We start from the raw sequence: 17,060 nt of genomic DNA on the forward strand, positions 1-17,060 counted from the left end.
AGATAGAAGGGCTATGAATAGACTTAATGACTTATCTCTCATGCCATAGTGAGCTAACTTTATTGTTATAGTCTCAAGTGTCACAGAGATGAACACTTTGTTCAAGTCTCAAAGCATAGCACAAGTAGTTTCTCTGTTATCCACTCCATCATATACACTGCCTGACAAAAAAGTGAAGTACTCAGAAGACATTGTCAAATTTCAGTGTAACTTTGTACACGCACGCAACAACGGCGGGTATGTAAATGGTTAGAGTTCCAATTCCCTGTGACAGGTAAAACAGCTACCAGAGTGCATTGGTGTAGTTCATGTTTACTGTCATTATCAGGCCCGGTAGGATATACAACTCATGTAACCAGTGTCAGATGTTAATGATCTCTGTGAAGGACACAAAAAAGTCATGTTCATGTGTGAGACAGCATTATTAGCACGTGGTGGTTTGAAAGGGACTGTGTTGTGGTTCTCCATTTCACCAGCAGGTTAAATTGTACAGTATCCAAATTTGTGGAACCTTCAGATGTGACAGTGGCCCAGTGTCAGACTTCACGGGAACACGAGGGTCGACATAGCCAATGTCAAGGTTTCAGTCGACCACAGCCGATCGTCACAAGGGAGGATCCCCAAATTGTGCAGTAAGTGCTTCATAATTCCTTCCTATCTCCATGTGCTGTCTGAGAACAAGTAATGGGCTACTTGAAAGATTTTGTGTCATTCTGCACAGATTGGCTGCTGAATAGGAGAAGCCAGACAAGGGAATCACCATCCTATGTGTAGTTTGTCATTAACACTATGACACAAATGGCTGCATTTGATACGGTGCCCGAATGGGGAACCCGAAGTGCTGAAGAATGGCATCACATCGTGTTCATCGATGAATCGCCATTCTACTCTACCCCAGTGGACAATTGTCAACAAGTATGGTGATGACCTGGTGAGAGGTCCCATAGGTCAAATGTTTTGGAGAGACACAGCAGTGTTACTTCTGGTGTCATAGTGTGGGGAGATGTTGGGTATGAATTCAGGTGATGGTTGGCAGTAATTGAGGGAACCCTGACTGCACAGTGGTATGTCATGGACATCATGCGACATCCTCATGTGTTACCTCTCATGCACATCATGGTGCAATTTTTTGACAGGACAGTGCTTGTCTGTATCTAACACTGTCTCTGTGAACTGTCCAGGTACTCATTTGGCTAGCAGAATCCTAATATGTTCCCCTAGGACCAGTCTGGACTTCCAGTTACAGGAGTTGTGGCCCAAATTGCCTCAGGAGAGGATACAATGGCTTTATGACACACTTCCCAATGAATTGAGTGCATACATTCCGGCCAGAGCTCACGGAACTTCATACTTGTAAGTGAACTTATACAGCCAAGTTCTTCATAAATTTGACGCAATTTTTTAATCGTTGAGATGACATCAGGTATCCGACCGGTCCATAAAGTTTCATTCCGTTTGCTCCTCCCCCTTTGAGTGCTTCACTTTTATTGTCTGGTAGTGTATAATATGTTAACTGATTTCCTATTCCTTTTACTGTTTACAGATTTGAACTGAAACCATACTTGCTTGCATTCAACAACTTGTTATTTTCGAAATAGTCGTATACCTGTTTGTGTATGGCGCTTTCTATTATTTTTTATGGTGCAGTAACAACTGAGGCTGTTTTGTAGTTACTAGGGCGGTGGATTTTTCCTTCTTAAACACCAGGACTGTAACAGTGACTTTAAGAGCTCCTGGGGAAATTCTACCTGCCACTGTTCTGTCAGCAAGATGAAGCAATGGGATTTTAATTTCATTTGCTATGCTCTTTACGATAAAATATTAATTCCCTAATAGCCTCTGTTTCGAAACTGCTAAACTTTTTAATTGCTTAACTACTAATGTGGGAAGTAATTTTAGACCACAAGAATGTAGTTAAATTTTTTGCCTGTGGTAGAAGTGTGCCAGCAAGTAAGCTGTTGTTACTGCTTGAACAATAAGAGCCTGTACAGTTTACAAAGTTTTCAATATTGTCATTTAAATTGGTGATTTATCACCAGTACGAAGTATTAATGTAATGTTTTACAGACTTTTAGAATGGCATTACCTTTTTTTATTGGTTTCTTTTATTTTCAGTGACGTTCCAGGGTGCTTTAAAAATATTTTTGGATTTTAAAATGTAGTTATCATTTGCTTCATACTTGACTATTTTTATTTCAGTTTTGTAGATTTTTGTCAGTTTTGTGTATATTTTTGTATTTTCATCACTTTTAGTAGATCTGTCTTTAGCTATAAGAAGCAGTATTATTATTTTCCTCATCCTTGGGGTGTACCAAATTTTGTTATTTCATGGTGCACAATTAGCGGCGTTAACATTTTTATTAGTGATCGTTGGTCATTTGTTACTTCGTGTAGGTTGAACAATGTCCAGAAACATAGAAGTGCATTCATTTATAATTCTCTCAGTGGCCAATTTACTGGAAAAGTCCAGTGATTGTAATTGATTTATCAGTTTTCAACATTACTTTTATTTAATATTCGATGCTTTACAACATCTGTAGTATCTTCAGAGACTGACTGCCTTATTTTTAGATCTAGTCCTTCATGGTCAGATATTCCCAATTTAACTACACTACATTCTACATATAGTTCCTATGTTCATTGGTAGTTATGTTGTCTAAGGATGCTTATAATAGTGTGGGTTTTTCATTGAGCCGATAGAGATTAAGTGTATTTATTAAGTGAAACACATTCTTTTTTCCCTTATACCTATGTTAATATCACATACTATAAAAATTTATGCTGTTTGTATCTTGAAACTAATAGTATTAGTGTGTTAAGTTTATCTATGAAAGTTTTTTCATCAGATCCTGCCATACAGCAGTCAATAGAATGAACAATTACAACTTTTTGTGTATGAAGTACCACATGTTTGCGTTTTGTATTTGTTTTCTCTAACATATATTGATTGATATGCGTTTTTGTATCCTCTTCACAGTTTCTCTTAAAATTATGAAAATTTAATGCTGCTGTTTCACTTTTATTCATTATTAGATTGTTTTGGCTGAACCAATTCACAGCACTAGTAAACATGTCAGATGTTGTATTTCAGGTGTTGTACCACTGACTAAAATGCTTGTGTCATCTGCAAACTGGATAGTGCTATGACACTTTTCAGTTAATGCTAGGTCATTTACATATATCAAAAATAGGATGGGACGCAATACTGAGATCTGCAATACACCATACTTTACATCTTTGTAATCAGAATGGCTTGTTAGATGTACTTCTGATATCAGTACTATCAAGTTTCTGCAGCAATAGGATATGGTCCATGATGTCAAAGACATTAGACAGATCAAGGCATATTCCAGTTACTTTTTCTCCACTATCAAGTTTTTGGAGCACTTCACTCAGAAGTTCAAATACTGCTGTTTCTGCTGATTGACCTTCCCAGAAACCATATTGGGCTGTGGATAACATGTTTCACTTTTCTAGAAAACCCAGCAACCTCCTATGAAAAAAATTGTCTAATATTTTTGAAAATACAGATAGCAAAGCAATAGGTCATTTATTGGCTATGTATTCTTTCTTACCCTTTTTGTACAATGGCTTGAGTTTCGCTATCTATAAGCAGGAAGGGAAGATTCCAGGTGAACTGCTGAAATGGTGGGCTAATGGCACTCTGATGAGGTACCTGCATTATTAATGCATAATCCAGAATATCATCCGTACCGTTGAAAATTTTGCTCTTAACTTTGGTGTTTTATGGTGGACTGTTCAGCATGTCTAAATGATGTGGTGTTACACCCATGGCATTAAACAAGACATCAGAATTGCAGTCAGAAAAATATCCTGATTGAGAAGGACTGAAGACATGTTTCACAAATTGTGGATCAAAATTGATTCCAAATCTGACAGGAATGGCTGCAGGCAATGAACGAAGGTCCATTCCAAACTGCTAATGAGAGAACATTGGGACAGGAACTGCATCCAATAAACAAGATGGCGCCGAATGAAAAGTGTAACGACACGTCTGTCTCTACCAAAAAGGAAAAATATCAGCGGTTCTACATGTAAGCAATGCAGAAAAGTGTGATAAAAGGAATCTTATACGTAAAGTGCAATTTTTGGTTTCATGAGAAGTGCGCAAAAGTGAACCAGAAATTCATTAGTGACGAAGTTCCGTGGACATGCACCGACTGTTTGCAGTGGGAAACATCAGAACTTGTAAGTACCATTAAGGCAAAAGAAGAAATAATTAAAGTGCTACAAGGTGATATCGGAACTCTCAAAAAAGAGATTCAGTCTCTGAAAGAAAAAAACGCAAAGCTAAAAAGCGAATCGGCAAGCTGCGTATGTGGAAACCCATTACAGAACAAAACAGACAAATGTGAGGACTCCTGTGTGAAAACTCCATTACCGAGCAAAAAACAAAACCGTGAAAACTTACATCTGCATATTCCGGCAAAAACAGTGGCAGCAAGCGAAATATGTGGTAATTCTGTAAATTTCCGTGTGCACACTCCTTTACTGAGAAGTAAACAAACCTGTGTAAACTCGCATGTGCAAATCCCAGTGAAAACAGTGGTGGAAAATGAATCGTGCGGTAAATCTATAAGCAAATATAATTGGAAAACTGTGACGAATAAGAAAAAAGATAAATGTGAACGCAATCCGGCAAAACAGATCGAAAAAAGTGATTTCTTTGTTATTGGTGATTCCATGTTAAAAAATGTAGTGGTTCCGAACTGTAAAGTCGATGTTCGCCCTGGAATCCAACCACAGCAGATTGTGAAACATTTCAACAACATTAGGAACACGGAAAAATCCAACCAAAACAACAATGATTCCAACACAGATTTTAAAGGCGTGGTAATTCACGTAGGGACCAACTCTATTAGAAGCAGCAGACAAGAAGAAATCATAAATGATATTCGTAATGTAATTTGGTCAGCCAAAGGTTTGTTTACAAGCTCCAGAATTGTTATCAACAGAATTCTTCAAAGAAGGTCGGTGAGTAACGCGTATATAAACAAAATAAACACTGGCATCAGGGAAGAGTGCGACGAACTTGGTGTTGTATTTGTTGACCCAAATAAATTTCTCGACGACAAATGTCTGGGTAGGGATGGCCTGCACCTAAACAGACTAGGTGCAATGACTTTCAGCAAAATGCTCCTGGACTTATGTAAAACTATAAAAAATAAGGGAAACTAATACAGTCTGCAGGAGGTGACTATCCAAGAATGCGTTATGCAAACAAAAAATGTGATTGTAATCGTAATAAGGAAGCAGTTGAACCAATACAGAACGACATTAAAATGGAAAAAAAGTGGGAATTCAAATAGTGTTGGCAAAAATTACTTAACAGTTGTTCACCAAAATATATGTTCCCTAGCAAATAAGACCCAACAGCTAGAAGTGGAGCTGGAGTCTACAGAGTGCTCAGTTGTTTGCCTCACTGAGCATTGGTGCAATGAGCCTGAAATTAATCAATTAGTCTTGCAGTCTTATAATTTAGCGTGTGCATACTGTAGGACTTCTATGGAGTGTGGAGGGTGTTGTATTTATGTAAAACAAAATTATCAGTATAAGACCAGAAGCGATTTAGGTGTAATCAGTGAAGAGCAACATTTTGAACTGGCAGCAGTTGAAATCAGGTACCAATACAGGTGTAGGAATTTGATCATCTTATGTATATACAGATCGCCTAGTGGAGACTTCAACATCTTTTTCTCCAAACTTAATCATGTTCTTGACAAGATATCCACTCCAAAGAACCACATTCTCATATGTGGAGACCTAAATGTAGATAAACTGAATCCTGATGCTACATGGGACTCATTACTAAGTCTTGCTCAAAGTTTCAATCTAGTTCCAATGGTTAACAGTGCAACAAGAACAACAAAATACTCAAAGACAGCTGTTTATCAGGTATTAACAGATTCAGGCAAAGAAAACTGTCAGGTGGTGCTAGCTGAGCTAGGATTATCTGATCACTCAGATCAAATCATTAATATAAAAGTGGCTCCAGAAGAAACAAAGAAAATGCATATTTACAGACGAATTTTTTCTAAACAAAATAGATATGAGTTTGCCAAACAGATAGCAGGACAAACTTGGGACTCAGTATACTCAGAGGTGGATGCAAATGAAAAACTCAAAAATTTCATGAGATTGTTTAAATTAAATTTTGAAGAAACATTTCCTAAAGTGTTATGTCCATTATCAACAGCAGGAAAAAACAAGTGGGTCACAAAAGGCATCAAAAAATCTTCTGAAACACTAAAGTACCTGAGCACCATTAAACACAGCCAAATTAAACCTGCTTTCTCACTCTTTTATAAAAGATATAGGAAAATATTGCTTGCAGCAAAGAGAGGTCATAACTCCAAACTGGTGCTCTCTGCTGGAAACAAAAATAAGGCAGTATGGAAGATTGTAAAACAGGAAACTGGTACCAGGAAAATGAATCTGTCAAACTTGAAAATCAAAGAGGAAGGGACTCTAATAAAAGACCCAATATACACTCCTGGAAATTGAAATAAGAACACCGTGAATTCATTGTCCCAGGAAGGGGAAACTTTATTGACACATTCCTGGGGTCAGATACATCACATGATCACACTAACAGAACCACAGGCACATAGACACAGGCAACAGAGCATGCACAATGTCGGCACTAGTACAGTGTATATCCACCTTTCGCAGCAATGCAGGCTGCTATTCTCTCATGGAGACGATCGTAGAGATGCTGGATGTAGTCCTGTGGAACGGCTTGCCATGCCATTTCCACCTGGCGCCTCAGTTGGACCAGCGTTCGTGCTGGACGTGCAGACCGCGTGAGACGACGCTTCATCCAGTCCCAAACATGCTCAATGGGAGACAGATCCGGAGATCTTGCTGGCCAGGGTAGTTGACTTACACCTTCTAGAGCACGTTGGGTGGCACGGGATACATGCGGACGTGCATTGTCCTGTTGGCACAGCAAGTTCCCTTGCCGGTCTAGGAATGGTAGAACGATGGGTTCGATGACGGTTTGGATGTACTGTGCACTATTCAGTGTCCCCTCGACGATCACCAGTGGTGTACGGCCAGTGTAGGAGATCGCTCCCCACACCATGATGCCGGGTGTTGGCCCTGTGTGCCTCGGTCGTATGCAGTCCTGATTGTGGCGCTCACCTGCACGGCGCCAAACACGCATACGACCATCATTGGCACCAAGGCAGAAGCGACTCTCATCGCTGAAGACGACACGTCTCCATTCGTCCCACCATTCACGCCTGTCGCGACACCACTGGAGGCGGGCTGCACGATGTTGGGGCGTGAGCGGAAGACGGCCTAACGATGTGCGGGGCCGTAGCCCAGCTTCATGGAGACGGTTGCGAATGGTCCTTGCCGATACCCCAGGAGCAACAGTGTCCCTAATTTGCTGGGAAGTGGCGGTGTGGTCCCCTACGGCACTGCGTAGGATCCTACGGTCTTGGCGTGCATCCGTGCGTCGCTACGGTCCGGTCCCAGGTCGACGGGCACGTGCACCTTCCGCCGACCACTGGCGACAACATCGATGTACTGTGGAGACCTCACGCCCCACGTGTTGAGCAATTCGGCGGTACGTCCACCCGGCCTCCCGCATGCCCACTATGCGCCCTCGCTCAAAGTCCGTCAACTGCACATACGGTTCACGTCCACGCTGTCGCGGCATGCTACCAGTGTTAAAGACTGCGATGGAGCTCCGTATGCCACGGCAAACTGGCTGACACTGACGGCGGCGGTGCACAAATGCTGCGCAGCTAGCGCCATTCGACGGCCAACACTGCGGTTCCTGGTGTGTCCGCTGTGCCGTGCGTGTGATCATTGCTTGTACAGCCCTCTCACAGTGTCCGGAGCAAGTATGGTGGGTCTGACACACCGGTGTCAATGTGTTCTTTTTTCCATTTCCAGGAGTGTATTTGGCAAACTATATAAATAATTATTTTAGTAGAATAGGCATAAAATTACAGGAAAATTTTCTAACAGCCCCTCAGGTCAAAAAGCCAAATAATGGTGTATCACACTCAATGGTGTTATTACCTACAACATAGGAAGAAGTCTACAAAGCAGTCAGCAAACTGGAAAACAAAAACTCAGCTGGTCTGGAGGAAGTCCCCATTTTTATAATTAAGGACTGTATCAAGAGCCTACTTCCACCTTTAGTTGATATTATAAATCAATCTTTCAAGCAGGGCTACTGTGCAGACTATTTAAAATATGCTAAATTACTACCTCTCTTCAAAAAAGGTGATGCAGGAAAAATTGAAAATTACAGGCCAATTTCTCTACTCTCATGCTTTGCAAAAATATTAGAAACTATTATTCTCGTGGTCGTGCGGTAGCGTTCTCGCTTCCCACGCCCGGGTTCCCGGGTTTGATTCCCGGCGGGGTCAGGGACTTTCTCTGCCTCGTGATGACTGGGTGTTGTGTGATGTCCTTAGGTTAGTTAGGTTTAAGTAGTTCTAAGTTCTAGGGGACTGATGACCGTAGATGTTAAGTCCCATAGTGCTCAGAGCCACTTGAACCATTTTTTGGATTTCGATCAGGGAAAAGCACAGAATCAGCAACAGCACACCTCACAAAACACATTCTAGAAGCACTAGATAAAGGGAACTACACAACAGGCATATTTCTTGATCTAACTAAAGTGTTTGATACAGTAGACCACAACATATTGTTAAATAAGTTAGATGAACTGGGAATAAGGGGACTTGTGAAAAAGGGGTTGCAGTCATATCTAAAAAATAGAAGACAGATAACTGAAATCTCACATATTTCAAGTTGCTCAAACTATATTGTAAAGTATACTTCAGACCCAAATTATGTAAATATAGGTGTCCCACTGGGTAGTGTCCTTGGCCCAATACTATTCCTCATTTACATAAATGACTTCCCACAAAGCATCAAGCATGGCCAAACAATATTGTTTGCAGATGACTCAAATGTTCTAATCAGTGGCAAATCACCAGATGCACTGAAAGAAAAAGCTGAATAAACACTAAACAGTGTACGTGAGTGGGCATCCAATAATAAACTAACACTAAATTAAAAAAAAAAAAACAAATGGTGGTAACTTCTATGTCTGCAAAAAACCACACTATAACAACTTTAAGTTAAACAATGAAACTATAGAATGTGTAGACTACACAAAATTTCTTGGTATGCATGTTGACAGTCAGTTAAACTGGGAAGAACATATTAAAATACTTACTAACAGAATTGCTACAGCAGTGTGTGATACTACATGTGTCAGATCTGTATATTTTTCTTATATCCACTCTGTTATTACCTATGGAATAATATTTTGGGGAGTCAACAGTAAAAATATTCAAATAGTTTTCAAATTACAGGAAAGAGCAATTCGTATAATAACCAGGAGGGGCAGTAGGGCTCACTGCCTTGAACATTTCAAAAATTTGGAAGTCCTAACTTTCCCCTGTGAATACATTTTTCAAAGTATTATGTAGGTAAAAAAAATATTGACTGCTATGTTAAAAATTCTTTAGTACACAGCTATGAAACTAGAAACCAATACAATCTGCATCTTGAGAGGAAAAATAAAGTTACAACTCAGCAGAGCTTGTTGAACAGTGCCGTTAAATTATATGATAAATTACCCCAAAATATAAAAGATATTGACACAATTGGACAGTTCAAAACAAAACTAAAAAAATGTTTATTAAATAAAAGTTATTATGCAGTAACGGACTATGCTAATTGAAACATGTAACGTAATTAAAGTAGCCTGCATTGTAATACATGAGGAGATAATTATAATATGAAATTCAGAATTGCACAGTACTATAAGAAAATTACATAAGGATATAAAACTAATGTAAGATACTTTAGTAATGTGTGTAAATATTAATTTTATGTGTATAAATTGTAGGTATATTGTATTGTGCATGATTTTGCTGACGAAATCCACACAATGTAAATTGTTACATGAATTAATAAAGAAATCAATCAATCAATCAATCAATCATTAGAAGTCCATCACATTGAAAGAGGCTATTGCTCACGCAGGCACATAAAGACAATAGCAAAGTTCATCATGCTGGGAGAATATGTGACTGGTTTTCTAAACATTCTCCCATTCTGTTACAACTTGACTGGCCTGCAAAATCACCTGACTTGAACCCCATGGCAAATCTGTGGGACATGTTGGAACAGCAGGTAAAATGCCAACATCAGCATCCCACAGTTTGATGGAATTGTGTGATCAAATCCTCAGTGAGTGACATAACCCGGATTCAACATACATGCACAACCTTATGCACAGGAGCACAATTACATGGTATTTAAAGATGCTTGTAATGATTTCTCTAGGGGTGACTAATTTATTGTCCGATTAGCCTAGTATTTGCTATGTAAGAAAAGACAGATTGCTAATTACCATAAAGAAGACATCTTAAGTTGCAGACAGGCACAATTAAAAGACACTTACATAAAGCTTTTGACCACAGTCTTCATCAGCAACAGAGAAACACACACCATTCATAGACACAAGCAAGCACTCTTCATGCACACATGTCTGCCAACTCAGCATCTTAGGCTGGAATGCGACTATCGTGTGAGATGCATGTAGCAATCTGGAAGAGGTGAGGAAGGAGAAATGATAGTAGCATAAAGATGGGGAGAGAGAGAGAGAGAGATGAACACTGTTTGGTGGAGTGTGCAGGGACTAGAATGCCAACAGGTGTAACATCAGGAGGTTGTGGGGCAGGGAGGTGGGGAAAAAAGAGCAAAAAAGGAGAGGAATCTGGAAAGATTGGCAGGTGTACTGGCAGAGGGCAACAAATAAACAGGGTTGGAGATGTGAGTGGGAAGGAGACCATAGGACAGAGAGGGTGGAAAATATTGGGTGGACGGTGTGGGGACAGTATGTTACCACAGGGTTGAAGCCAGGACAATAACAGGAGTGGAGAATGTTTTGCAAGGACAACTCCCATATGTGCAGTTCAGAAAAGCTGGTGGTGGAGGGAAGGATCCAGATTTATTGAGTAGTGAAGCAACCATTGAAATCAAGTATGTTATGTTCAGTTGCATGTTCTGCCACAGGTTGATCTAAGTTGCTCTTGACCACAGTTTGGCAGTGGCCATTCATCCTGGTGGACAGCTGGTTGGTAGTCATACTAATATAAAAATCTGTGCAGTGATTGCAGCAGAGCTGGTAAACGACGTGGCTGCTTACACAGGTGGCCTGGCCACTGATGGCGTAAGAAAGTGCATGGTGGGCTGATTGGGCAGGTCTTGCACCTGGGTCTTCCACAGGGATATGACCCTTGTGGGAAGGGGTTGGGATTGGGAGTGGCATAGTGATGGACTAGTATTTTGTGGAGGTTGGGTGTGTGACGGAACATCACTTTAGGAGGGGTGGGAAATATTTCAGGTAAGCTATCCCTTGTCTCAGGGCATTATGAAAGGTAATCAAAGCTCTGGGGTAGTTCCAGTTGTTCCAGTCTTGAGTGATACTGGGTGAGGAAGGGGCCACTCCTTTTGGCTGATTCTTGGGGGTGATCAGAGGATTAGGGATGTGAGGGGAAATGGCATGACAGATCTTACTATGGTGTCACAATGAATGATACAAAATGTTTCAGATTGTATCTGTCTGACTGAAAACAAAGGATGTCAATACAAAAGAGTCCTGTATTAAACTATCAGTTATTGTCAGACTAGGAACTAATTACATGTGATGTCTCATGAGAGTCAATTTTCAGGCCCTTACTTTTATTGTGCATATTAACAACCTTTCATCAGTAACATTACCTGATGTCATGTTAATTTTGTTTGCAGATGGCTATAATAATGCAATACTTAGAAAATTAAGTTAAGTTTTAGACAGACCAGTTAATGGTATTCTTATGGGTGTCAGTTAATGATTCATTGCTAATTCTTTGTCCCCAAACTTTGAAAACACACACTATATTTAGTTCAGAACTTGTAAGAGGTTTCCTACTATACAACAATTTCAGTTAGGAATGTATCATAGAACTGTTGAAACTCCTAAACAAAACTTTATTTTTAATACAGATCTCGCCAGGTATATGCGATATAAAAATAAAAATGCTGACAAACTTTGTTGACTCCCATTCCATAATGTCATATTGGGTCATTTTTGGGGTAACTTATCAAGTCAAGCTATTTTTTTCTAACTCCAAAATATGTGTAATGTGATTTATTTGTGTTGTGATCTGAAGAAAGTTCTGTAATCACCTGTTCAGAGAATTAAGGATACTAACCACTACATCCCAATATATTTATTTCTTGATGAAATTTGCCATGTGTAATATATATAGTTTTTAAACCAATACTAGCAGTAAGAATAACCTTCTTACAGTATTACAGTCATTTATTTTGGTCCAGAAAGGTGGCCCTTATCCAGGAACATACATGTCAATAACTTGCCAGCAGCCATAAAAAGTTTAACTGCTGTTAAGAATATCAAATTACACACGTTACACAAAAATCTCACTTCTACACATCTTCTGAACAGTAATGGGATCAGTGTAAATAAATGTTGAAAATTGCTTTCTATTTGACAGTGTGGGACTGCAATAGCTTAAGAATTATGCACTTTGTTGTATGAGATTTATATTTTTGTGGCAAGTTTGGTATCATCTCTTAAATGAAAATATGGTGCAGATTTTTTGCTTATTCCATGTCTATGTGAACCATTCTACTTAGGGACTATAGAAATGACATCAGCATATATTTTTTTTATTTTATTTACTTGCTTACACTCTTGAGAATCTATGGATCCATGGAACAAAGAATATATCTGATTTAAGCTACTCTATCAATTTCATAGCACAGTGTATATTCTAGTAAATCATGTTATTGAGATATGCTACTTCTCATATGTGTTTCAAAGTGGGTTGTATGACTGGAAACTGGTGAATATTGGAAGATAAATATTTGGACAATGCTTCATTTCTCAGTCAAATCTCTAATTGACATTTTTAGGCCTTATTTATTCCTCTTTTTGGAGTAACACTGAGTCTTTGTATGACAAGATATCTCAAACATGACATCTCCACCGGACATACTCGTATGAGTATATATGTTGACAAATTTCCGTATATCTTTTACCCAATGTGGTTTGAAATTAGGATCATACCATTCATGGAACCAGGTAAATACATATTTCACAATGTAACTGTAAAATTTGTGAAGTAGCTCAAAAACAAGTATTTGCAAAAGCAAAATTCAGAATTTTAGGTCTTTGTGTGCAGTTTTTATGTGTTGAGGAATCTTATTACGATGAAGAATCTATTGTACATTTGTTACTAAATTTGTGTTGAGGCATAAATTGAAAGCACGTAAAAGGGACAGTGAAATATTCTCTAAATCAGTCTAAGAAAAGAAAAATATAACCGTTAATTATTCTGAGAGAATTGACACGTAAGCTGTAAAAGTGATCTGCTGAAAGAATAAAATGTATTAGTTCCATTATGGTGTATGATTAAGCAGAAGAATCAGCAGGTGGTACCTGTGCTAATACAGTTTTATGGGAAAGAGCTTTATGTTTTTTAGTATTATACAGATCCAACATTCTTCTGTCATTGTACAAAAGCACTAGTGTTAAAAATGTGGCTTGTTTACTTTCTTTCATAATTCATTCAAAAATTGGTTTGAAATGGAGACTGTGAACTTACAAGCAGTTGTAGTGTTACATTTTACTATCTGATGTTAAATAATTATTTATGCTAAACGATGTGCTTTTCCTTACAGGAACTTCGACAAGAGTTTGATAAAAACGGTTGGTTGCTTACTGCAGCACTCGGTGCATCCACGGCAGTTATCGAAAAAGCTTACGACGTGCCAATGCTCGGCAAGTACCTCGACTACATGCACATTATGTGTTACGATTACCACGGTACCTGGGATAAAATGACAGGGGCCAATGCACCGTTGTATGGATCCTCACCTTCTGATACACTTAGTGTTGTAAGTTGTATAAAACTGTGCCAGTTTTATAAATTACATACCTTATCACCACCTTATTCATTGATTTGTGTCAATGTTGTAACATATATCTTCCAGACAGGTGTGTGATTATGAATAATGGTAAGTAAAACCTGTGCTCATTTAAAAAGATGTATAGTGTGGCTAACTGAGTACCTGGCATTTCCTAGGTATGTATTTTTTCCAATTTTGTTAGTCCATCTCCTTCTTCCTCCTTTGTCTGTCCATCTTCCCCTCCCCTTCTTTCTGTCCACCAGCTGCTCATTCCCATCTCTCTTTCCATCAATCCGCTCCTCCCCCACTCTCTGTCCATCTGCTCCTACTTTCCATTCTCTGTCCATCTCCTCCTCCCATCTCCCTCTGTCCATCTCCTCCTCCCATCTCCCTCTGTCCATCTCCTCCTCCCATCTCCCTCTGTCCATCTCCTCCTCCTCCCCACCCCCCACCCCCACCCCCCCAATCTGTCCATCTCTTCATATTCCCTTTCTCTGTCCATTTTCACCAAAATGCAACAGGGAATAATGATATTAATGTGCTAGTACAAACTGCAGGAGCGTCTATAGAAAGGTCCCAGAACTGCTCTCATTAATAAACAGTCACAATGCCCACATAGTACTAGGGACAGAATGTTGGCTGAAACCAGATGTAAACAGTAATGAAATTCTAAACTTAGATTGGAATGTATACTGCAGAGACAGGCTGGACAGTGAAGGGGGAGGTGTGTTTATAGCGATAAGAAGTGCAATAGTATCGAAGGAAATTGACGGAGATCCGAAATGTGAAATAATTTGGGTGAAGGTCACAGTTAAAGCAGGCTCAGACATGGTAATTGGATGTCTTTATAGGCCCCCTGGCTCAGCAGCTGTTGTGGCTGAGCACCTGAGGGATAATTTGGAAAATATTTCGAGTAGATTTCCCCACCATGTTATAGTTCTGGGTGGAGATTTTAATTTTCCGGATATAGTCTGGGAGACTCAAACATTCATAACAGGTGGCAGGGACAAAGGCTCCAGTGAAATTTTTTTCAGTGCTTTATCTGAAAACTACCTTGAGCAGTGAAACAGAGAACCAACTCGTGGCAATAACATATTAGACCTTCTGGTGACAAACAGACCCGAACTATTTGAAACAGTTAACACAGAACAGGAAATCGGCGATCATAAAGCGGTTACTGCATTGATGATTTCAGCCATAAATAGAAATATTAAAAAAGGTAGGAAGATTTTTCTGTTTAGCAAAAGTGACAAAAAGCAGATTTCAGAGTACCTGACGGCTCAACATAAAAGTTTTGTCTCAAGTATAGATAGTCTTGAGGATCAGTGGACAAAGTTCAAAACCATCGTACAATATACGTTAGATGAGTATGTGCTGAGCAAGATCGTAAGAGATGGAAAAGAGCCACCGTGGTACAACAACCGAGTTAGAAAACTGCTGCTGAATCAAAGGGAACTTCATAGCAAACATAAACATAGCCAAAGCCTTGCAGCCAAACAAAAATTACGCGAAGCGAAATGTAGTGTGAGGAGGGCTATGCGAGAGGCATTCAGTGAATTCGAAAGTAAAGTTCTACGTACTGACTTGGCAGAAAATCCTAAGAAATTTTTGTCTTATGTCAGAGCGGTAGGTGAATCAAAACAAAATGTCCAGACACTCTGTGACCAAAATGGAACCGAAACAGAGGATGACAGACTAAAGGCTGAAATACTAAATGTCTTTTTCCAAAGCTGTTTCACAGAGGAAGACTGCACTGTAGTTCCTTCTCTAGATTGTCGCACAGATGACAAAATCGTAGATATCGAAATAGATGACAGAGGGATAGAGAAACAATTAAAATCGCTCAAAAGAGGGAAGGCCGCTGGACCTGATGGGATACCAGTTCGATTTTACACAGAGTACGCAAAGGAACTTGCCCCCCTTCTTGCAGCGGTGTACCATAAGGTCTCTAGAACAGCGTAGCATTCCAAAGGATTGGAAACGGGCACAGGTCATCCCCGTTTTCAAGAAGGGACGTCGAACGGATGTGCAGAACTATAGACCTGTATCTCTAACATCGATCAGTTGTAGAATTTTGGAACACGTATTATGTTCGAGTATAATGACTTTTCTGGAGACTAGAAATCTACTCTGTAGGAATCAGCATGGGTTTCGAAAAAGACGATCGTGTGAAACCCAGCTCGCGCTATTCGTCCACGAGACTCAGAGGGCCATAGACATGGGTTCCCACGTAGATGCCGTGTTTCTTGACTTCCGCAAGGCGTTCGATACAGTTCCCCACAGTCGTTTAATGAACAAAGTAAGAGCATATGGACTATCAGACCAATTGTGTGATTAAATTGAAGAGCTCCTAGATAACAGAACGCAGCATGTCATTCTCAATGGAGAGAAGTCTTCCGAAGTAAGAGTCATTTCAGGTGTGCCGCAGGGGAGTGTCGAGGACTGTTGCTATTCACAATATACATAAATGACCTTGTGGATGACATCGGAAGTTCACTGAGGCTTTTTGCGGATGATGCTGTGGTATATCAAGAGGTTGTAACAATGGAAAATTGTAGTGAAATGCAGGAGGATCTGCAGTGAATTGACGCATGGTGCAGGGAATGGTAATTGAATCTCAATGTAGACAAGTGTAATGTGCTGCGAATACAAAGAAAGAAAGATCCCTTATCATTTAGCTACAATATAGCAGGTCAGCAACTGGAAGCAGTTAATTCCATAAATTATCTGAGAGTAGGCATTAGGAGTGATTTAAAATGGAATTATCATATAAAGTTGATTGTCGGTAAAGCAGGTGCCAGACTGAGATTCATTGGAAGAATCCAGAGGAAATGCAATCCGAAAACAAAGGAAGTAGGTTACAGTACACTTGTTCGCCCACTGCTTGAATACTGCTCAGCAGTGTATGATCCGTACCAGATAGGGTTGATAGAAGAGATAGAGAGGATCCAACGGAGAGCAGCGCGCTTTGTTACAGGATTATTTAGTAATCGCGAAAACATTACGGAGATGATAGATAAACTCCAGTGGAAGACCCTGCAGGAGAGACGCTCAGTAGCTTGGTACGGGCTTTTGTTGAAGTT

General features: G+C 39.7%; 1 protein-coding gene across 1 annotated transcript in view; it reads left to right on the forward strand.

Moving 5' to 3' along the window:
• Positions 1–17,060, forward strand: part of LOC126185120 (probable chitinase 2) — a 277,984-nt gene that overhangs the window by 187,803 nt on the left and 73,121 nt on the right. Inside the window, exon 5 of the mRNA XM_049927938.1 lies at positions 13,750–13,965. Coding sequence (XP_049783895.1) covers positions 13,750–13,965 — 216 coding nt within the window. The remainder of the gene's footprint in view (positions 1–13,749; positions 13,966–17,060) is intronic.

The sequence above is a fragment of the Schistocerca cancellata genome, chromosome 4, assembly GCF_023864275.1.
Source record: "Schistocerca cancellata isolate TAMUIC-IGC-003103 chromosome 4, iqSchCanc2.1, whole genome shotgun sequence".
Classification (NCBI taxonomy): Eukaryota; Metazoa; Arthropoda; class Insecta; order Orthoptera; family Acrididae; genus Schistocerca; species Schistocerca cancellata.